Source organism: Phascolarctos cinereus, unplaced genomic scaffold (assembly GCF_003287225.1).
Source record: "Phascolarctos cinereus isolate Bilbo 61053 unplaced genomic scaffold, phaCin_HiC Scaffold_1;HRSCAF=81, whole genome shotgun sequence".
In the NCBI taxonomy this organism is placed as follows: Eukaryota; Metazoa; Chordata; class Mammalia; order Diprotodontia; family Phascolarctidae; genus Phascolarctos; species Phascolarctos cinereus.
Window position 1 is genome coordinate 46785781 of NW_027555514.1, and position 24254 is coordinate 46810034.

Below are 24254 nucleotides of genomic sequence, written 5' to 3' on the forward strand. Positions count from 1 at the left end.
TAATATATAAATATATATTTAGATATATAATATAGTGTTATATTATAGATAGCATATACTGTATCTATATATTATACATAATGTTTATGTGATGTGTTATATCATATAAACATTATAAATGTATACATGTATGTATATGTACGTATGTAGGTATATTTGGACCAGATCTGTGCTTTTATTGATCTAGTAAACTACATATAATACACACACACAGAGGCACACTGGCTTTGTGGGAGGCACTGTGAATACAAAGAACAAACATGAGAGTTCCTGCCCTCAAGGGACTTGCATTCTATACAAGAGAGATAACCCATGCCACAAATCCAACATAATGGATTAGCTTGTTGATGTAGAAGGAGTCGCTGCTTGCATTGAGAAGGAAGTCAGTCAAATTCACAAATGGAATTCATTTTCCATTTGGCCAATTTTGCTTTTTAGGGCATTCTTCTCCTCACTGGCTTTTTGGACCTCTTTTGCCATTTGGGTTAGGCTATTTTTTAAGGTGTTATTTTCTTCAGTATTTTTTTGGGTCTCCTTTAGCAAGTTGTTGACTTGTTTTTCATGATTTTCTTGTATCTCTCTCAGTTTTTCCTCTGCTTCTCTTACTTGTTTCTCAAACTCCTTTGTGAGCTCTTCCATGGCCTGGGACCAATTCATATTTTTCTTGGAGGCTTTGGATGTAGGAGCTTTGACTTTGTTGTCTTCTTCTGGTTGTATGTTTTGATCTTCTTTGTCACCAAAGTAAGATTCTATGGTCTGAATCTTTTTGTGCTGCTTGCTCGTGATTCCAGCCAGTTACTTGAGTTATAAACTCTTTGTTAAGGTAGGGGTCTGTTTCCAGTATAGAGAATGTACTGTCCCAAGCTTCAGGGGTTTTGTGCAGCTGTTTTCAAAGATACTTCTAGGGACCTGAAAATCTTCAGGTCTTCCAAGGTGCTTTGATCAAGGGAGAGGTGTTTACTCCTTTTCTGTCCTGTGCTCTGGTCTATGATTAACCATAAGCACTCTTTTCTGTCTTGGAACTGTGAGGAGGATTCTCTCTCCACAGCCACTATAAGCTCCACCATGCCAGCGCTCCTCCTCACTCAAATTCACAAGTGGATGGATAAACAAATAGACATATTGTAAATTCAGGATAGTTCATAGTCTCCAAATCCCCCAGTAACATCCCCTGGAGAGGGCAACTGCCCAGAACTACTCTGCTAATCCGTGGGCATATTTACATCTGTCTGCCACCTCTCTGTGGCTGAGGATTGTGACTCCTGTGCATAGCACACACAAAAATGGTCTTGTTACATTCCCTCTCATAGGAACAAGCCAAACAACTCTGAAGAAAAGTTTTTATGGCCACTCAGCTCATAGAAAACAGCTCAACTGCTAACAGAACTCCAGTGTTTGGATTTCTATTCCCTGTCCATTTAGCCACCCATTCGTCATTTGCTGGGCAGTCTAATGTGTGATGGCTGCTCACTGTTTATTTCTCAAGTAGGTTAAAAAGGTCTCCCTTCTTTCCCTCTTCCTTCCTTGTCTATGTTTGTCTCCATTTCTCTCTAACTCTCCTTTCTTGTTTCTCTCCTCCCCATCTATCTCTATTTCCCTCTTCCTTAAACCTTCTCTCCTCCCTTTATCTTTCTCTGTCTCTCTCTTCCTGTGCCTTTCTCTCTTTATATAGTTGTTTCTGACCTACCATGTCCCTCTCCTCCCCCACTTCTTCTCCCTTAAACTGTCTGTGTGTCTCTCTCTGCTGGTCCCCCACCTTGTCACAGTTACAATAAAAATAACACTCGCATCCCACAGAGAACAAGATGACTCATACGTACCCCATAGGGTGCTGAATAACTAGCTGATTCAGCAAACAGATGCCCGGGAAATGTCTGATGGTATTTTCTAAAGTCTCAAGTAGCTCCGATGACTGGCCTTGGAGACTGCTGTAGCTGAAAAATTCCTATCCCTCTGTCACATCCTGATTTGACCAGGGTACACAAATAGAAAATAATTGTCCTTCCCTGTTCTAAGAAACAGGAGGCTGGAGGACCACATGAGATGGGGGCACATATCAGGAAAGACAAAGTGTGAGGTCAGCGTACTGGCTCTAAAAAGATTGTACAATTTATAGCTATATGGAGGCACTTAATCTAACCTCTTTATTTAATAGATGAAGAAACTGAGATCCACAGAGGCTAAGTGACTTATCCAACGTCACATCCTTGGTAAATAGCAGAACAAAGATTGAAGGCAGATCTTTAGATTTCAAATGTAGCTCATACTCCACTAATCCATTCTGTTCTCAGATGCTCATATTCCTGAAATCATTTAGAATTCATTCATTTGCTAAAAAAAAAAACCCAAACTACCACTTAATGCCTAATAGTATAATAATAATAGCTAGCATTTGTATATCACTTTAGGGTTTGCAAAGCATGGTACATGCAAATTTTTGATCTTTAAAACAGCCCTGGAAAGTAGGTACTCTTATTATCTCCATTTTACAGATGAGGAAATGGAAGCTGAGAGAGGTTGTATGACTTGGTCACTAAGCTAGCAATTAATTGAGGTGGGATTTGAACTCAGGTCTTTTTGACTGACTGCACCACCTAGCTGCCTCTAGTGGAGAGAGAGAGAACAGGATTCAGAATAAGGAATTTGTTATCATTGTTGAGTCATTTCAGTCATGTCCAGCTCTCTGTGACTCCATTTGGGGTTTTCTTGGCACAGATACTGGGGTGGTTTGCCATTTCTGTCTCTTGCTTATTTTGTAGATGAGGAAACTGAGGACAATGGGGTTAAGTGACTTGCCCAGGGTCACACAGCTAGTGTCTGATGCTGAATTTGAACTCAGGTTCTCCTGACTCAGGGCTAGTGCTATATCCTCTGTACTACCTAGGTGCTCCATACAGTAACGAATAGCTGGCTTCAAATCCTACCACTGGCCCATATCCAGTCTGTGATTCTCAGTGCCCCAGGCACTGAGTTGCCAACACTTAAAGAAATCACAGATTGTGACCCTCCAAAAATTATTTAAGGTACCATGCTAGGTATTTGAGGACTACATAAAAATTAAAGAGGACATGGTCCCTGCTCTCATGGAACTTAGTGTCATAGTAGAGGAGGTAAGACATGTACACAAAAATCTCTAAGACGAGATAGGGAGTGTTAAATGTATAAAGATAGTTGGTAGTGTCCAGGAAATCCTGAGCAACAAAGTAACAAGTGATCACTTACAGCTATAAGGATGAGGAAATGTTTTATGAGAGGAGGTGACATTTGGGAAATTAAGGCAATGCTGAGGGTGCCTATTTTTCTGCAAAATGCCTTTTTTTCCCCTAAAGACACTGTGCTGGCTACAAATTGGCCTTTTGTAACAACTCTCCATGAAGACTGCCCTTGATTCTCATTTTAAACAGTCAGCATGTAAAAATATTACTGGAGGGCAAGGATAGTTATAAGGGATGGGGAAGGGAAGGAAGGTGACATCACATAGTGAGATTTTCCTCCATCAAGAAGGACCTGTGGCCTTGCACAACAAAACAAAAATGGCTAAAAGGAAGTTGATATCCAACATTAGTAAGGAGATAGTTTGAGAGCACCTACTTGCCTTTGAACTGAAATCATGTTGCCCAGATAAAAAATTTCTTTGGGTCCTGGAAGAACTGGTGGGTAAGATTGTGGAACCAGTGTTGACATATTAAAGCCTGGGGGGGGGGGGGAGGCAAGAGAGGAAGTACAGGACTAGAGAAGGGTAAGTGTTCTAATTTTTTTTTTTAAAAAGGATGAGGATAAAGTTTGCAAAGTATGGATAAGTGAACTTCACTTTGATTCCTTGGAAAATTTTAGAATGGATAATTAAAGAAATGATTGGCAAACACCTAGAAAGGAAGGAATGACTATAAAGAAACAGCCTGGTTTCATCAAGAATGGGTTATGTCAGATTAATCTTTTTTTTTTTGACTTGGTCACTAAATTAGCAGATGAGAGGGATGTTGTAGATATGATTTATCTAGATTTTAGCAAAGTATTTGATTCAAAAAAAGATCTTGTACTATTCTTGTGGAAAAGATAAAATGATACACCCAATTAAATGGATTTGGAGCTGGTTAAATGGCTGGTCTCAAAATGTTGTCAAGGATTTGGTGTCAGCCTGGCAACAGAATGCTCCAAGGATCTGTTCTTGGCCCTTTGATGTTTAATGTTTTTATCAATGACTTGGCTGAAGGAATACTCATAATTTGCAGGTGACACAAAATTGGCTGGGAGGTATCACCAACACACTGGATTACAAAGTCAGAATCCAAAAGGATCTTGACAGGCCAGAATGCTGGGCTGAACCTAATAATGAATTCAATAGAAGTAAATGTGAAGTCTTGCATTTTGGCCTCAGAATATCAATTTCACAAGTACTGAAAGGGAGAGGGAGGCATGGTCAGAGAGCAATTTGCCTGAAATAAAAAAGATTCAGGGACATATACACACATACACAATTTTTCCACATTCCCAAACTACTACTACTACTACTACTACTACTACTACTGCTACTACTACTACTACTACTACTACTGCTACTACTGCTACTACTGCTACTACTGCTACTACTGCTACTACTACTACTACTACTACTACTGCTACTACTACTGCTGCTGCTGCTGCTGTTATTACTACTGCTACTACTGCTGCTACTGCTGCTGCTGTTACTACTACCACTAGTACTACTACTACTACTATTTCTCTTCCTCCTCCTCCCCCTCTTCCTTTTCTCCTCTCTCTCTCTCTCTCTCTCTCTCTCTCTCTCTCTCTCTCTCTCTCTCTCTCTGCCTGCCTCTGTCTCTGCGTCTCTGTCTCTTATCTGCTATATCATCAGCTCTATGTAAGATGCTAGTGTAAAAGTAGCGCTTGCCTTCCAGGAGTTTATAATCTAGCTTCAGAGTGTACCTTTAGGAAATGTGCTCTTATGAAACAGGGAACAATTGAGTGTTGAAAACTCTATCCCTTCCAAGTAGATATAATAAGTGTTAAATAGCCCTGTTTCTAACTGAAGGGATGGTGATTTTTCACAGGATGGTGACAAGCTTCATATTCACCAAGGAAAGAAGAGGAAATGCGCTTAGTAGCAGCACAGAAGCATTTAGTAACAATGCCTGGTACATAGTATGTGGTTAATAAATTTTATTGATTGATTGATAGAATCCTAGGACCTAGCATACTGGAGATAGGAGGGAACCTGTGGAGTTGTTGTGAGGAATGTGCTTTGTACACAAAAGTGTATAAATGAGAGCTGTTATTACATTTGTTATGAAAAAAAAATTGAGGAAAAAAATAATAGCTCTTGTCTTGCTGCTAGCAGCCTCTTTCAACATTACTATTGTCCTGGTGATATGGGAACACTGCTGTTTGGGAAGGCTCTTGGTTCTTTGAGCACTTATCTGCACACCGCACTCCATCCCCTCCTTTGGTCCTTTTCATTGGCTGGCTCTCATGCCTGGAATGTTCTCCAACTCCAGGCTTCCTTGTTTTCCTTCCAGTCTCACCTCAGACTCCACTTTCCACAAGAATCTTCCTTGATGCTATCACACCCTCCTTCTGAAATTTCCTCCAACTTATCCTGTCCATATTCCGGATGCACATTGTCGTTTGTATGTTGTCTGTCCCGCGTTAGAATGTAAGCTCCTTGAGGGCAGGGGCTGCCTTTTACCTTTCCTTGTATTCCGGGCACTTAGTGCAGTATCTGGTACATGGTAAGCATGTAATAAGGGCTCCCTGATTTGACAGGTCTGTGACCAGTGAGAGATGTGTGTTTCCAGCTTTGGTGATACCTTGGGAGTGTGAGGGTTCCCGGGTCAGTACTGGTCGAACAGCAGGAGAGGATTCTTGCAACGACATCACTTCTTGGAGGAAATGACTACCAACAGAATCGTCCATAACTACCCACTGCTACTAACTAGACTGGGCTGGGTTCTGTTTTTTTTTCCTGGGGCAGGGGAATGCCGGAAGGGGAAACCAATATACATGAGTGCAAGTTTTGAAAGGATTGTTGGGTGTGTTCTGCTTGGCTCTCAGAGAACTCAGAGGAATGGGTAGAAGCTACAAAGAGGTAAAATCAGAGTTTGTGTAAATTTAACTCGTAGAGGGCTCTGTAGCCACGAGGCTGATTCTGGCTACATAAACAGGCACAGAATACTCCATTCTTTGTAGCAGCTGGCTGCTCTACCCTACCCTAACGGATGCTCGGGGAAGGCTGCAAAGCTCTCTATGATTCTCAGAGAACGTCTGCTTCTCTCTTTCACCCGCATCTCTTGGCAGGTGAAAGCTATTAGTCTCATTAACTTCTAGTGGGTGTGGTCAGATCCAATCAGAATCACAGCTCTTAAACACCTGCCGACTGGGAAACCACAGCTTCCTTCCTGGATTTGCTTGCTCTACTTTAGTGAACCCTAATCCTACAAACCCGATAAAATGGAGCCAACCACACTCAGCATGGCTCACTGCACACAGTGTTAAGTGTTCATAATTAAAACACGGAACATGTGACCCTGTGCCTCAGCTTCTCCCAGATCAAAGCAGCCCTTAGGTAGGCACCTCCAAACCTTGGAGTTTAGGAAAGATCAAGTGCCAGGTGCCTTCTCCACCCATGGTGAAAACCTCATAGCACCTGCATCTTCTGCTGCCCAATGTCCATCATTTCTTCTCCTGATTCCTTCCTTGGCAGGAAAAGTCTGACTTCTCCCTCCTATCTTCTGCCCCTATTTTAGTCACAGCAGGAGAAGACCATCATTGTGCGAGGGTAATGAAAGGGCTATGTTTTCTATAGATAGGAGCTGTCCAAAAGTGGCTTGGGATGCCCCTTCTCAGGTACATCGCAGAAAGGATTTTGGCGAATTTGAATGAGATTGCCTCTGACATACCCTCCAACTCCAAAATCCTTTGATTCTATAAAATTCAAAGTTTTTCTAAGATACAATTCCTGCCCTCATAAAGCTTACAGCCTAACTGGGGAAACAGGATACATAACACATAAACTAGAGAACAAAATGTGAACATTTTTCAAGTTGATTGGTACCCAGTGTTAGGGTCTGTGAAAGTGACAGTGAGTTGGCTAAGCTCTTATTTCTAGCCATGCATCCCCAAAAAAACAATTTTCACCCAAATATCAAGTTTATCCTGGGTTTTCTCTTTCATGCTTCAAAACAAAGAGACCAAAAACTGTAAAGCCATTTCTATCCCCTGAAACGACAGCAATAAAAGTGCAATTTTTTTGAAGTTGGTCAGCACTTTTAAAAATACCCAAATATTCTACTTTTAGAGGTAGACCTAAGTTTGTCTCCACATCTCAACTCACCTACTGAGGATTCTTTAGAGTGTGTCTTGATAGAAAGATGGATTTGGAGTGAGAAGGCTTAGGCTTCATTTTTGCCTCTACGACTTGCTACTTGTCTGACCCTGGGAAAATCACTTTCAAGTTTCTTCATCCTTAAAGTGAGAGGGTAGTCATAGATGGTCCCCTCCGGATATTATGACTCTAAGATCTCATTTGGTTTTTAATGTCACATAATGTCTCCATGCATTTGGATAGGGCTGGTGGGCTGACTGGAAGATACCCACGTTTGTCTTTTAAAAAGCTAGCTTTCTATAAGAAATGATGAGCAAGCGGACTTCAGAAAAACCTGGAAAGACTTGTACAGACTGATGCTGAATGAAGTAAGCAGAACCAAGGGAGCATTGTACATAGTAACTAACTTTGAAAGACTTAGCTCTTCTCAGCAATGCAAGAATCTAAGACATCTCCAAAAGTCTCATGATGGAAAATACTATCCACATCCAGAGAAAGAACTATGGAGTTTGAATACAGATCAAAGTATACTATTTGCTCTTTTTTTCCTTCTGTTTTGTTTTATTTCTTCTTTCTTGTGGTTCCTCCTATTGGTTCTAATTCTTATTTACAACATGACTAATGTGAAAATATGTTTAATAGGAATGTATATGTAGAGCCTATATCAGATTGCATGCTGTCTTGGAAAGGGAGGTGGGAAGGGAGGGGGAGAAAATTTAAAACTCAAAAGCTTATGGAAGTGATTGTTGATAACTAAAAAGAAATTAATTAAAAAAAACCCAAAATAATAAAAAACAAAAAGCTAGCTCTTACATATGGATGATATAGTGTAAGACAAAAGTCACTGTGATTTAATGAGTACTTTTAGATGTTAAGTGGCACAGTGAATAGTGGCCTGAAGTCAGGAAGACTCATCTTTCTGAGTTCAAATCTGGCCTCAGACACTTACTAACTGTGTGCCTCTGAGCAAGTCACTTAACCCTGTTGGCCTCAGTTTCCTTATCTGTAAAATGAACTGGAGAAGGAAATGGCAAACTACTCCAGTATCTTTGCCAAGAAAACCCCAAATGGAGTCACCAAGAGTCGGACATGACTGAACAACAAACTTCTAAATGTATTAAAACTAAAGCTACGGTCTGGACATACTGGGTCCCCTCCCTCAGAGGAAAAGATATAGCCAGAATGACTGATGAAGTTATGGGTATGGTCATGATACCCAAGACATTTTTTATCAACTCCTGAGTATATCCCTATTGGTCCTACTTAGGATGGGTGTACTAGAAGATGTCTGAGATCTTTGAATGATGCATTAGGGCCACTAGAATCTAGCCTCAAATTTTGGGTGGGCTGGTTATCTGAACCATCCTGACTGTTCCTTCATCTCTCAGCACCAGAACCAATCAATAATCAATCAATAAACATTTATTAAGCACCTACTACATGCCAGGTACTGTGCTAAGTGAGACTGGAGATGTGCTCACTGACACCTGAGATGAATTTGAGATGGTGAAGCTACCTGTATCCTCAATAGCTTGTTCCCAATAGATTGGTTTGTAGGTTAAAATGAAACCTATAGTTAGATGAACCAAGGAGGGGGCTCTATTTTTATGCCTTAAAACAGGGGCCAGCAAACTTAAACCTGGCTTGCAGATTGTTTCTGTACTCCCCAGGAGCTAAGAATAGTTTTTACATTTTAAATACAACAAAACTTTATTATAAACTGTTAAAAAAAATTCTTAGCTCAGAGAACCAGAAAACATGAGGTTGGATGAATTTGACCTTTCTATCTTAAAATCTCAGTTTACAGGACTGGCAGGATTAGATATTTTTATTAATGCCCCCATCTCCAGTTATTCATCCAGACATGGAAGGGACCTTGGGTTCTTTTCAGTTCTACCAGTGGAGTGAGTATATGCCTAGTAAAAGGACCATAACGTCTTTTCTTCCAGGACCAGATTAGCTACATTGGTCCTGGCCATCATGAAATCGGTCTTCTTGGGCATAGTAGGCTTGCATTCCACCCACACTGACAAAAATGGCAGATTTGTAGTAGTACTGTAGCAGTCCATTTTCACAAATGCTATTTGAATTGAACACCATTTGAAACACAGGATATTAAAAAAAATTATTTTGCCCACAGTAGCTTGATGTAGTGGGAAGAACACTAGATTGGAAATCAAAAAACACGTGTTTGAATCTTGGGTCTGTTGCTTACTAACTGTGACTGGGTACATGACCTCACTTTTCTGGTCTGTTCCACCAACAAAATGAGTTCAGATTAGATGATCACTCAGGTTCTTGCCAGCTTGAGAACCTACGATCTCTAAGTGCATAAGAACAGGATCAGCAAACGTATGTGAGGTCCAAGGAAAGAAAGGTTATTTTCAATTGGGGACATCAAGGAAGGTTTCATTTGGAGGCAAAGGCTCACTTGAGGTATGACTCTAGGCAGCAGCTCTAGGTTAAGGTTACCCTTACCTGGTAAATCCCATCCCTCTTTGTCTGTACCCCAGTACAGCTCTACCCAGTACCCACCGTGGTGTAGCTCTGTGGAGTGTACGTGGAGAGTAGTGGAGTAGGATTAGGCTATAAAGAGCCTGCCAGGTAGCAGCCTGTGGGGGAAGGCTAAGCAGTTTGGATTTTCTTTGGTAGTCTACTAGTAGGGATCCCACAAATTTTGAGCAGAGATGCAAAACATTTAGGCTTTGATAGTCTACAAAGAGATCAGCCCTAGATCTCTTGAGTACAGTTGTGTTTATCCTTCATAACTCAAGTCAGATCCAGTAAGCTGAGAGGTCAATATAAATACCCACCTTGTACGTTCCCATATGCAAAAGAAAATGTCCTTTGAAAATCAGCATGAAAATATTTCACTCTTGTTTGCGTATTTAAAAATTAATCTTGTGCCACCTTTGCCAATAGAGATCTAGAGGTCTAGGCCCAAGATTGAATTCAAAGCCTCCTAACAAATCTAAATAAAATGTCCTTTGCCTTGACATGAAGTGTAACCTATGAGTTCCATACCCAGGAGTAACTCCAAGTTGTTTACAGACTCCAAATCCCCAGATGATAGAGATGAAATTATGGTTCTATGGTCACATGAAAACCTTTCATATTTGTCTGCAATATGGAAACTGGCATGAATGGGTGTATTTTGTTCACAAACAGAGGTCGAACTGTTTGATGCATGAAGGTCATGGGTACGGCAGATATGACCTTGTTTTAGAGTTGGCTTTTCAATCCAACTTCAAAACGTTTATCAAATGCTCCCTAGGTATGAGGCTGCTAGGTCCTGGGGGCACAAAGACACATTTGGAATTGGTTTTGGAGGAGTCCCATTTCTTTCAACTTGGCAAATCCTAGGACTTAGTTTTAACCCCTACCTCATTTTACACATAAGGAAATGGAGAACCAGAGAGGTCATTACCTTGGGCTTGTCACTTCTTTCTGGGCTCCAGTGAACTCAGTAAAATGAGGGCATTGGACAAGATCATCTCTTCACCTCCTCTCCTTTTAGATTCCTTACCTCCCAATGCTCAACTCAGGTGCCATCTCCTGAAGGAAGCCTTTCCCAATCACCCTGGTCGGTAACCTTAATTTATCTTGTATTTATTTACATAGTGGGGTCTAGGTGGCACAGTAGATAGAGTGTCAGCCCTGGAGTCAGGAGCACCAAAGTTAAAATCCAACCTAATACACTTACTAGCTGTGTGACCTTGGGCACCCTGTTTGCCTCAGTTTTCTCATCTGTAAAATGAACTGGAGAAGGGAATGCCCAACCATTCCAGTATCTCTGCTGAGAAAACCCCAAAATGGGATCACAGAGAGTCATTCACGACTGAACAACAACTAAAATTGCCTTATGTTTCCCAGAACCAAGTTGCCAGGTCATGTTAGGCATCTCCATGCCTCTTACCCCTTTCTAGCTTCCCTTTAAATGGTTTTTTTTTTTGGTCTGCCTATTGGAATGTAAATTCCTTAAGGTCACAGACTCCTTTGCTTGTATTTGTATCTCAAGTATTTACTACTGTGCCTGGTACATAGAAAGCACTTAAATGTATTATTTATCTATTACAGATTCCCTGACTTATTGCTACTTTCAAATTTAATGATTTTTTTCAATCCACAATCATTTGTTCTCTCTCTCTCCTGAAAAACAACAACTATCCTGAAACAAATAAGCATAGTCAGATAAAAAAACAAATTCACACATTGACCATGTATTTCAATCTGTATCTTGAGGCCATCAATTCTCTCTCAGGATGGTATCCTTTTATTCCTTTGGGATCATTCTGACCTATTCTTTAATTCTGTTTCAGGAATAAGAAAAGTCCACCTCTATTCCACTGGGATCCTCCCAAGCACCTGTCTCATGGCCTTGCCTAGCACCTGCAGCTTTCTTCCAACCACTTTGAGTCACCCAATACTGATTAGTACTGGCTTAAGTTTCAAAGGTTTTTCCTCCTAAATCATCTCATTAGGGGGGGGGAAAAACCCACCCACCCAACCTCCTAGGAGCAGACAGCTGGGTATAGGGAAAAATGGGAGGGGGTGAAGTAAGTAATTCTTCCCCCCCCATGCCTTTCTCTCTCTAACTCCCCTAAGTTCTCAGGAGCCTGTGAGCCACTCAATAACCACTGGGAAATGAGCTGGAGAGGCTGCTCAGTGGCTGGTGGACCCAGGACAATAGACACTAATTGGTTCCATTATAGATAGCTTCAGCAGAAAGACGTGGGAATGAATGGACATGAATATGAATGGACCGATGCTATCCTTTCACCACTTAGAGGTGGTCCTTCTTAGAAAAAAGATGGATAGAAAGTTCAAACGAAGGAAGCTTGCACAGGCCTGACAGTTCTGAGGCCAAAAAGGATCTGACTTTAGGGCTGTCTCATTACAGACTTTGTTAATTACTCCAAATACCTTACATTACAGCCAATCAAAGGGCCACTTCCTCCACCCCTGGCAGGTAAAAGTTTGTCCAAAATAAATAAGAAAGAATACTGATTATATTTACTTTTCTATCCACACCTTCTATCTCTCCATTCCCCTACCCCACAACACACAATACACACACATACACACTAGAGGAGAGCAAATTAGTTTAAGGAAATGTGCCAAACAAATCAAAGAGAGCCAAGATCCTTTAATCTTAGGTTTTCAATTTACTCTATCATTGGAGTTTGTGTATTGTTTTGTCTGTTGCTTGTAGCAATCCTTTTCTGGTTTTTAGAGAGAAAACTTGAAAGATGTTATTAGTATTATCTTCAAAACAATGGTCTGCTACCAATTCTATAATTGGTATAATTTGCTACCAATTTTATAATTCTGTAATCATTGACTCTCCCTGGTTAGGGAGGAGAGGGTGGTATAGACAAAGATGTCATTAGCCATTGAAATCTACAGCTAATAATAATTTTAAAGACGTTTCAGCCAATAGTTTTAGCCAGTTACAAAATGTTTTACCAGAGCTACAAAAACCGTAGGAAGAAGACTGGTTGGGGTTTTAGCACCCTTGCCCCGACTCAACCTTCTGATGCTTTTATAACACATAAAAATAGTCAATAAATGGACAGGCTGCCAGGGTGAGGATGAGAAGCCCGGAGCTAGAGAATCCTCAGGCTAGGACTATGCTCTGGAATAATCAAGAGTTGGTAACGGCAGCAGGAACTTGGACTATAGTCATGATTTAAGATCATAAACTTAAAGAATGTTAGAGCTGGGAGTGACCCCAAAGATTGAGCATCATAACCAGAGTCATAACTAGGGTGGGGTGACCAGTACTTTATACAGGAAGCTATAATTTAGAGGGTGCCAAAATGTAAAAGACTGCATAATTGTAAAATCTGTTACATTTTGGACAGCATCTTCTCTCTTTCGGCAACTTAGAAATAAGTGAGCTTACCACTTGGTTAGCAAGGATAATTAAGCTGGAAACTCCCAGATGATGACCTTTCCATAATCCTTATTTCCATCCCAATGGCGACATACCAGGTAAGTGGCTCCCTGTTCCCACCCTCTTCCCTCTGCCCCACTCAGCCATATAAACCTCCCCAGAAGCCTCTTGTCTCAGAGGGGTCTCCCTCTGCCCTTCCGCTTTGTCTTGTAGATTTCCACATCATAAATTACAAAGTTGATCTAAAGGCACATTTTGTGCTGCATACTTTGGGTGTTAAAATTGTTACCTACAGGTCTGCTTCTAATCTAACTCATTCATTTTACAGATAGGGAAACACAGACCACAGACAACAAATGGCTTTCTCTCGGTCACGCTCACATAAAAGCAGTCAGCTCTCAAATTTCCTCATCCAGTGAAGGGAAGCACATTCTTTCAAATCTCATGGTGAGGAAGGGGAGGCATTTCCCCTGAGCACTATGGAGTATCAGAGCCACTGTGCAGAGGCCTGGAGCCCCAACTCCTACCTACCATGTGAGTGGTCTTCCCGAGTATGTAGGGTTCTCCACTTTGAGGTTCCCTGAAGCCCCAGATTACTTCCCAAAACAATCATAGAAACATGTGGCCAAGGTCATAAAGGCAATGTGCCTCTTTGATTTAGAAAACTGGGGAGAGGGCTGGGGGGGCAGGACTTACAGGTTTGGCCATGCCTAGTCTCACCTATAGTCACTGACCAAATGGCTATTTTTTTTTTCACCACCTCTACTCCTCCTAAAGAGCAGCTAGGTGGCATGGTGGATAGAGTGGGATGCCCAGAGTCAGGAAGATTCATCTTTCTGAGTTCAAATCTGGCCTCAGACACTGACCCTGGGCAAATCACTTAACCCTGTTTACCTGGGTTTCTTCATCTATAAAATGAGCTGGAGAAGGAAATGGCAAACCACTTCCATATCTCTGCCAAGAAAACCCCAAATGGGGTCACAAAGAGTCAGACATGACTGAAAATTACTGAACAACAAAACTCCCCCTAAAAGTTTGATTACTGGTATAATGGACTGTTTTCAATGTAACTGGTAATATAATTTATTACTGACCACAGCCTTTGTAACTTTATTTCATTGAGTTTGGGTTTTTTTTTTTATATGAGGTACATTTAAAAATGCTTCAGAAGCGGAGATCTTTCCCAGTTATTTCTGGGCACATCTTCAGAAGCTCCCTTCACCCCTGGCTCCCTCTCCCCCCTCCCATACAGAATGATCAGTATACATATCATCTAAGCAACTCCTAGACTTCAGCAAGAAATACAAAAGAAAACTTCTACCCTTTGGAAATCTGTTTATTTTCTAGTTTAAAAAAAAGGCAAAAAGGGTCTCTGAGAAATTTCCAGCTGGAAGCCCAGAGTTTAAACATATCACCTCCATCTTTATAAGTGATGGTACACTTTGTTCTCTGTCCTTAGTCTTTATATTAGAGGTCAAGGCCATTTAAAAAAAATGTTTTCTTAGAATCAGAGAGTACAAGGAACCTTAGAGGTTATGTAATTCAAGACTTTCATTTAAAGATAGGGAAACTGAAGCCAGGAAGGATCAGTGGTTTTCCCAAGGCTATGCAGGTAGCTTGTGAGAGAGTTAGTGCCAGAATTCAGGTCCACTGACTTCCAGAATACTACTCACTTCATTTCTTTTTTTATTACGAACTTGACAGACATTAACAAACATTGACACTTGCATATTCAAAGACAAACAGAAAAGAGGATTGTATGGGTAATTCTGGCCTTTTTCATATATGTAGTTTCTCTTTTTCAAAGTCTATGTTAAAGTTAACATGGTGGTATCCACATTTCCCTTCTGAACTCTGGTCCTCTCTTCTACGTATTTTAAATTTTTCATTAACATTGTTTTCCTTGTTTTTTCCTTTTCATTTCAATCACTGTGCACTCATTCTCCCTAAAATAAAAGCCTCCTCTTGTAATAAGTATTGTCAAGTCAAACAAAATGCCTCAAAATGTGTATCTCACTCTGCATTACTGCCAAGAAGTGGGCAGCATACTTTACCACCAGTTTTTGGAGCTGGGACTAGTCAGTGTTTTTTTCTCCTATATTAGAATCCCTCTAATTGAATATGCAGATGAAACATGTTGAAAAAAATGCACAAGGTCACAGAATACATTATACCTGATGTACTACATCTTATTGTACTTAACCTATGATTCAGTTCAGTCACTGATTCAAAAGCCATTTTTACTATGCATAAGGCATTGTGCTAAGCGTTACAGCTGCAAAGACAAAAAACAAACAAAAAAAACAATCCCTTGTCCTCGAGGAGCATGCATTCTACTAAGGGAATTAATAAACGTTATTTCTGCACCTACTGTGTGTTAGGCACTATACTCAGCATGAGGGATACAACAAAACACTGCACAGATAAACACAAAGCATATACAAAGTAACAAAGGGCAACTTTAAAAGGGTGAGAAGGAGTGAGGGATTGATCCTCTTCCCCAAAGTCTTCCTGTTCTAGAGTAGCAGGTTTTAACCTTTTTTTATGATATGACCCCTTTGGTGGTCTGGCAAAGGAGGAAGAACTTGAGCTGTACTGTGAAGGACTCTTCAAATTCCCTGCCTTCAAGAAGCTTACATTCTACTGGAGTGGCTGTAGCTTCACTATCTACACCTTCAGTGTGGTTACCCTTACTCATGTGACTAACCTAAGGACAGAAGTCTGGCTGTAAGGGAAGGGGAGGGGTGGACGGAAAAGTAAAAGTCAATAAAGAATTCATTTGGGGACTTAGCATTTAACCATACGGCAGTGGACTCAATAGCTCATTTTTTCTCCTCTGTAAAATGGGGATGCAGGGCCGCTGGAAGGAGAGCATTTTGTAACGCTATCAGACGTACGGAAATGAGAGCCACTGTTGTGCTTTCCTTACCCGACGGTGCCATCTGCCAGCCAACCGGTGGTGCACGTGGCAAAGGAACATTCCAGCACAGCTCGCCGCAGCTCCGCAGCAGTAGCGAGGTGAGCACCAGAGGCCGCACAGGAGGCCTGAGCCACAGACAGATCCAGGCCCTGAGAGCCATTCCAGGATTCCAGCACAAAGAGTTTCCCTGCAGGAGAACACACAGACACAAGCAGACCCATCAGTCTGAGCCAGAGGAGCACCTGTCCTGGTCTATTTCTCAGGGCCAGGTACCTGGCAAGCCATCCTATCCCCCAAGGTCTTCCCATTCTAGAACAGCAGTTTTTATTCTTTTTTTGCGTTTTGGGGCCCCTTTGGTAGCCTAGCAAAGCCTATGTAGAAGCCTAACAAACCCTTTGAAGAAGAATGCTTTTAAATGCCTAAAATAAGATACATAGGATTACAAAGGAAACCAATTATATGAATACATTTTTTTAAAGTTCCTTGGTCCCAAGTTTAGACTCCTAATTCTAAGACCCCAAAGCCCTTTAACCAGATCATTCCCATGTTATGCATCATTTCATCACATCACAGTATCCTATCCTAGATTTAGCCCCTAGAAATTGTCCACCCACACATACAAAAATATTTATAGCAGCTCTTTTTGTGGTGGCAAAAAATGGGAAATTGAAGGGATGCCCATCAATTGGGGAATAGCTGAACAAGTTGTGGTACATGAATGTGATGGAATATTGTTGTGCTATAAGAAATGATGAGCAGGCAGATTTCAGAAAAACCTGGAAAGACTTGCATGAACTGATGCTGAGTGAAGTGAGCACAACCAAGAGAACATTGTACACAGTAACAGCAACATTGTGCAACGAATAACTATGATAGACTTAGCTTTTTTCAGCAATACAATGATCCAAGGCAGTTTCAAAAGACTCGTGATGGAAAATGTTATCCACATCCAGAGAAAGAACTATGGAGTCTGAATGCAGACTGAAGCATGTCATTTTCACTTTTTTTTTGTTTTTTTTCTTTCTCATGGTTTTTCCCTTTTGTTCTGATTCTTCTTTCACAACACGACTAATGTGGAAATATGTTTAGTATGATTGCACATGTATAACCTGTATCAGATTGCTTGCTGTCTTGAGGAGGGAAGGAGAGAGAAAAATTTGGAGCTCAAAATTTTACCAAAAATGAATGTTGAAAATTTTTACATGTAATTAGAAAAAAATATTATTAAGGAAAAAAACATCCAGTATAGATGAGGAAACTGAAGAAAACAGAGGTGAAGTAACATACCCAGTGTCGTACAACTAGTAAGTATCTGAGACTGGATTTGAACTCAGGTCTTCCTGACTCCAACTGGTGGACATTTCAAATCCATTTTGGATGTGAACAACTTGAGAGACAAACTGTAGGATCAGAGGGCAAAGGGAAGGTAGAGAATAGTTTGCTGATTCTTAATCTAAAGATTCAAACTATTTCACCTACCTCCCAAGGTCGTTGTGAGAATCAAATGAGATAATAATTGTAAAGTACTTAGAACCGTGCCTGTCACAAAGTAAGTGCTATATAAATGTTAGCTATCATCATCATCATCGTCTCATTTGAGCATCTCCACAACCCTAGGAGATAGGTATCCCTATTTTGTGGATGAAAAAATAGAGACCCAGAGAAGTCACATGCTGGCCCAGGACCACACAGCTAGTAAATATTAGAGGTGGGATATGAGCTCAAAGCCTACCAATTTTAGATTTAGTCCCCTTTCTGCACTATACTGCACCACCTCTAAAATTGATTTATTAGTTAGAACTAGTCCACTGACAACTTTTATTGAACCATGCTTTCTTAGTCTAAATTTGGTTATTGTATGTTTTGGTAAATACAAAAAAAATTTTTTAAATTAAAAAATTATATAAATTCCAATTTTTGGTTATATAAACTGGCAAAATTTACCCAGAGACTCAGGGTAACCTGTTTCCTTCTGAGGCTTTTAAACACACTGCTGTGCTCCACATCTGATATCCACTCCCTGCCTCCCTGCACTCCACTTGCAGCAAGGAAGATAAAATGTCCTCTAATCTGGGATGGAGTTAACTAAAAAGGCTTTGGGAATTGGCTAAGAGTAATGACAATTCCTCCCCTGGTTAACCTTAGGCAGGATCTAAAACTTGAATTCAGAAAGACAACTTTGAAAAAAATGTTGTGAATCATTTCAAAGACAACTTTGAAAAATGTTCTAAGTCAACTTAGAACTCAGTCAGTCAAACTCTCCAGTGAGACTTTACTGAATATATAAATACAAATATTTCTCTGTAGTCATATATAGACATATTCTCTCTCTGTCTCTTTCTCCATCCCTCTGTCTCCCCCTCTGTCTGTCTGTCTCTGTCTCTTCTACTACCAAATTTTTTATCCCCTAAGGCTTTAGAGACAACTGAAATGGTCCTAAAATTAGAATTTGTCTTCTTGATGGACCAGCTTCTAGCCAAATGATGAAGTCAGTCCCTAAATGGAGCTTATGTCAGTTAGGCTGGGGTTTGGATTGAGTGGTTTGTGGGCAAATAAAGATGACCTATAACACTGTTTTTGCCCTATTCAAACTTAAAAAAAAACACCTTCCCTTCTTTTCTTTCCTTGGTCTCTCTGTTTTATTTCAGAGTTTGGTTGGTTTAGTTTCTGTTTGGAAATGTTTGCTGCTATCCTCATGCCGTGATTCCGGTTTTTCACTTTAAGAAGCTTGGACCGTTAGTACTTTGTTCATACAACATGTCAGCACCATTTCTGAAACTGGTTTAATTTGAACATGCATACACATATACATGTATGTGTGTGTATATACACACACATATATGTATATACACATGGCAAGAATACGACTAAATACACACCTAGGGAAGCAACATATTTGACATAGCTTTCAGAAATCCTGTGGCATAGTTTTCTCTGCTAAAATCTTCCCAGAAGGGCAACTGGAATTCCTCATTCCATGCCTGGAGTCTGATAAAATGCTGAGAAACCTGGGCAAATAGCCTCTCTCCTTCCCATTCCCAGAAGCCAGCTCACTTTTGGTCAAGTCCCACTGTCTGGACCTATATCAACCCAGGGTTTGTCTCAAAACCTCCTGACCATGTCAGCCAAACGTACTCCAGAGTGAGGCAAAACTCCTTTTTTTCCCCTTTTTTTGGTAGGCAATGGGGTTAAGTGACTTGCCCAGGGTCACACACGGCTAGTAAGTGTCAAGTGCCTGAGGTCAGATTTGAACTCAGGTCCTCCTGACTCCAGGGCCGGGGCTCTATCCACTGCACCACCCAGCTGCTCCCCAGAATTCCGAAGTTGGTATTTTCACCAATTTCATTAATGTTCCTCCGGTTGTATCTCCCTCTCCAAGTGCTTTTATCTAGGTTGCATACTGGAGAGAACACCAGAGCTAGATCCATCCTGAAGACCTGAATTCAAATCCAGCTTCAGACACTTGTTGACTGTGTGACCCTAAGCAAGTCACTTTACCTCTGTCTGCCCCAGTGCCTCAAATGTGAAATGAGAATAATGCCACCTACCTCACAGGACTGTTGGGGGCCCAATATATGCCTGTAATATAATAGACACTTAACAATTGCTTGTTCCCTTCTCTCTTTCCTCTTTTCTTCACCCTGCTCTGCTGGGCAGCTCCTTCAAATAGAACAGCGAATGCTGCCATGAGCTACCCAGGGCAAAAGTAGTTCAGAGAACCAGAGGATTTTAGCCCAGGACACAGATTCATCACACACAGATTCTTGGACTAGACCTGTGTTTTCATTGCTATAGGGAAGTCCTCATAAGGAAACTGCTCTCCCCCTAGCTGCTCTATACCTCACAGTTTCTGAGAATTGCCTGGGACATGAACTGGTTAAGTGACTTGTCCAGGGTCACACAGCTAGTTCATCTTAGGTAGGATGTGAACCAAGATCTTTCTAAGGTCATGGCTGGCTCTCTACTTACTACACTGCTGCCTATATGTATACATGTGCATGTATGTAACCCTCCTTGTGAAGCAGAGGAGTCCCAGAATATACCACAACAGACATCTTAGAAAACAATAACACCAACACAAAACTACGGAGCCTATGCATATGTATAGGTATGTACATATGGGAATATGTGTGTGCGTTACCAGTTTGCATTAGTAGATGGTGTTTCCACATTGGGGTTTCTCTTCCAGTAAAACCACCTGTCTACAATCCATCCTCCCCAAAGAAAATCGTGTGTGTGTGTGTGTGTGTGTGTGTGTGTGTGTGTGTTATGTAACAAATTAAAAAATCAGACTTTTAAAAAAAGTAAAATTTCTCTTTAATAGTTGGGGCCTTGGAATTCTTATCATCATTCCTGAATCAAAAGTATGTGTAACAAGCAAACAAAAGCTTCTGAAACACACAAATTCTAGAAGCTTCCAGTCTAGAATATTGGTTGGACTTGGCCAAGGGCTGGTTAGATGAACTGGGCTCATGCCCTGGCTGGGATACTTTTGGGTGTACCAACTTGACGTGCTCCTTCCTCCCTGGCAGTCCTCTGGAGCTCAGTACTCCTCTTACTGCCATATGAAGGCAAGACTCCTGTTGGATTTCCTTTGCTTGGCTTGAGTTATGGGCTTCTGAGGCACCAGGCTCCAGATATTCATCCCCATCAGTCTTATTCAGGGATTCATAAAGCGAAGTGGTAATCCGACAGGAATAAAAATAATATTGCCTCAAATTCATCAAAAGGATACAAAGGGCTACGCGGGCCAAGGCCCAGCTAAAATCCTCAGTCATGAAACGTTGCTTCCATAGGGTCCAAAGTAGGATGAGGCATGATCAGAAGCTGGGAGATCCACTTAGGAAAATGCCTTTGTGAAACTAACCCAGGGTTTCTCTGCTCCTTCCGTGTGGATGTGTGTGCTGTGTCTCTGGTTTCTCATCTATTAACCATTTTTGTACCCTGGACCCTTCTGACATTCTGGTGAAGCCCTTCTCAGAATAATGTTTTTAAATGAATAAAAATAAAATACAAAGGAAATCAATTATATTGAAATATAGTTATAAAAATATTTTTAAATGAAACTCACTGACTCCCTGAAATCTACATAGGGATCTCAGGTTAAGAGCCTTTGCCTTAGGTATTTAAAGCATTCATGAATCAGTAGATGAATAGAAATGATTGACTTTTACCTTCATTGCATGTTCAAAAGAAAAAAGACTTCAAAACTGTGAATAGGATTTGGGAAACTTGGAACCCCACAAAAGTCAATGTGTGAACAAAACTATAAATATCACAGAGTGATCGGGGCTTTGTTCCAAGGGGAAAAAATGGGGGAAGGCAGATTTCCTCCCTAGGGGTAGGAGAAGGATATGCTTCTTTCTCTAACTGTGCCTTGCTTCTTTGTCCCCCAGGCAGTAGGGTCTAAGCACCTCCAGGGTCCTGTCACCATGGGGTCCCCTTCTTATACAAAAATATAAGGTTGGAACAAGGGACCTTAAAGGCTGGGTAGCCCAACCTCCTCATCACAGATGAGGTAACAGAATCCCAAAGAGGCTAAGGGTCTTGTCCAAGGTCACAGAAGTAACAAGTGGCAGAAGTAAGATTCAGACACCAGTATAAGGAGGCAGATTTGATAGTGGAGTCAGAACTCACATGTGTATAATGAAGCGGGTACAGCCCAGTCCTCTGACGTGGCTACCCAAACCTGTTTCATTATACAACCCAAAGGATAATTAAAATTTATAAGAAAAGAAGGAAATCAGCCTCACCCTGGGGGTATTTTGGTATACAAAATGAAAGAGGAGTTGATCCAATGGCTAAAGCGTGGACCCTCCAGTTCAGGTCCCAGATTTTGCCACAAAGTTGGAGAAGTTGTGAAATTATTCACGTCTTACTTTTCCCTTCCACAACAGAAACAAATTGTTCTTTCCTTCAAGAGAACCAAATGAGAGATAAGGATTTAATATTTATTGAGTGTCTTCAGATCCTAGGATGAAAAGGCCCTCCAGAAATGAGAAATTGGTGTTGCTTCTCCAGCCTTCTGCCCACATACCTTCCTTTCTTAAGCAAGATTAACACTATTATTGCAATCTTGGAAAGTTAAGGATTTGGTCCTTCAGGAATAAAAAAAAACACCCTTAAGTTGTGTATAAAAAATGAGGAAGATCTTTTACTTGGGCAGACTTCAAAAGCATGTCGTTCGCAGAGGTATCAGGATTCACAGAACCCAGCCTCTTGCCTCAGGTGGTAGGAAGGTAGATGCTATTCTATTCCTAGCACCATCTTTTCAAAGTCTACTCTCTGAGGATGTTCACACCATTGCCCTATCCCATTTACAGAGCCAGTTGGTGCTCAAACCCCAAGGGGCCAAACACTGTGGATGGAGATCTCAGTGCCATTGTTAAGAGTTTTGGACAGAAACCAGGAAGACATCACTTTATTTAAGACATGGCTCTTGTTAATGCTGAGAATCCTTTACTAGCACTAACCCCAAATTTTTATGTGGCACAAATCTACCCCAAATCAAAGCCTTGGTTGTGTGTGTGTGTGTGTGTGTGTGTGTGTGTGCTTACAGATGGATGTTATCTATTGTTTTCACATACTCCTTGAGGTCAGGAGGCAGACTCTCTCACTTGAGGAAATTTTCTGGACTCTACCTCACAGAAACCTGCGTGTGAGCTCTCAGAGTTGTGACATCATTCAACATTGGATTCTGACTGATTAGGGAGACATGCTTCCCAAATGCAGGGTTTAAAAAAAATGAAAATCTCACAAGAGTTAGCTAGAGGTAATGTCTATCCCACCCTCACCCCTCTCACCCCCATGTCATCGCTTGGTTTCCTGATTTTCTTCTAGGACCTAGCACTGTTCCTCAGGGAACATTTAGGCAAAACACTTAGAATGGCACTCTCTCACAACTTTATCTGGTCATGAATGTGGGTTGGTAAAAGAAATGTAACTTAACCATCCCATGTCACAATGTAGTCTTGTACTAGGTGGACACATGTACATGGTGGATTGGAGCTGTGGAGACTTGAGTTCAAATATGGCCTCAGACACTCAGTAGCTGTGTAACCCTGGGCCAGTCACTTAACCTTCCTCAGCTTCTGTTTCCTCATCTGTAAAATGAAGGAGTTGGACTTAATGACCTTTAAGGTCCCTTCTAGCTCTAAGGCTATGATCTTATCATCCTTTGTGCCAACAACAGCTGCATACCTGTCTAACTCTGGCTGGTGGAAGGTTTTGTGGCTAACTTGACCTCAAGAGCTAGCAATGACCTGACCCTCTTGTCTCCTCCTACTGACCAGAGCAAATCCCCTATTCTAGCTAGGCTGACTTCCTTGCCATGTAAGCCCTTACACAACACGCTCATTGTCCACTTTGTGTCTTTGCTCTGTGCCATTTTTCTCCTGTGGAATGTGCTTCCTTATCCTCTTCACAAATCAAAATCCCACCCAGACTTCAAGGGCTGGCTCAAATCCCTGTGGTAGATGGCCTTGCTTTGTGTATTTTCAGAGTGGTGGTATATTTTAATTGGGGGGTGATAGGAACACAGATCCTTCTTGTATTTCCTTGCTTTCCCTTCACTGAAGGGGAGAGGAGAGATACTCTGTGATTAAGTAGGAATGTGGGGTTGAAACACCCCAAAGGCACCATGCAATCAGGGTCCTTTTCAATTCACTGATGATGAGCCTTGAACTTCAGAAGGCCACCTATATGAGTGAATCCCAAGATGGTGGAAGAGGGAGGCTATTTTTCAAAAGAAGACTCCATTGTCCTTTGGGATCATGAGGGAGCTATGTTCCTGGCCAAAAGAATACTGAGAAGATTAGCTAGGCCTGAATTTTTAATATTAAGTTAGAAATCTTAGGAACCATCAAGTCTGGGACAGGGTACCTTTCTTTTACATATCATGAATGTGTATATTCTCTGTTCCATTGATAGTTTTTTTTTCATCCAGACCTATGATTACATCAATGTGGTTAACTCCTGGTATGGAGACTTTCACCACAGATACAGATCTGCAACTAAGCATCTTGGAGCCTTGCCTGGGACATTGACTGACTTGCCAATAGTCACACAGCTACCATGTGTCAAAGGTAAGACCTGAAGCCATGTCTTCATGACTCCAA

General features: G+C 41.2%; 1 protein-coding gene across 1 annotated transcript in view; it reads right to left on the reverse strand.

Moving 5' to 3' along the window:
- The window catches only part of SUSD5 (sushi domain containing 5), a 108957-nt gene that overhangs the window by 75421 nt on the left and 9282 nt on the right, over window positions 1-24254 (reverse strand). The window contains exon 2 of the mRNA XM_020987404.2: window positions 16147-16324. Coding sequence (XP_020843063.1) covers window positions 16147-16324 — 178 coding nt within the window. The remainder of the gene's footprint in view (window positions 1-16146; window positions 16325-24254) is intronic.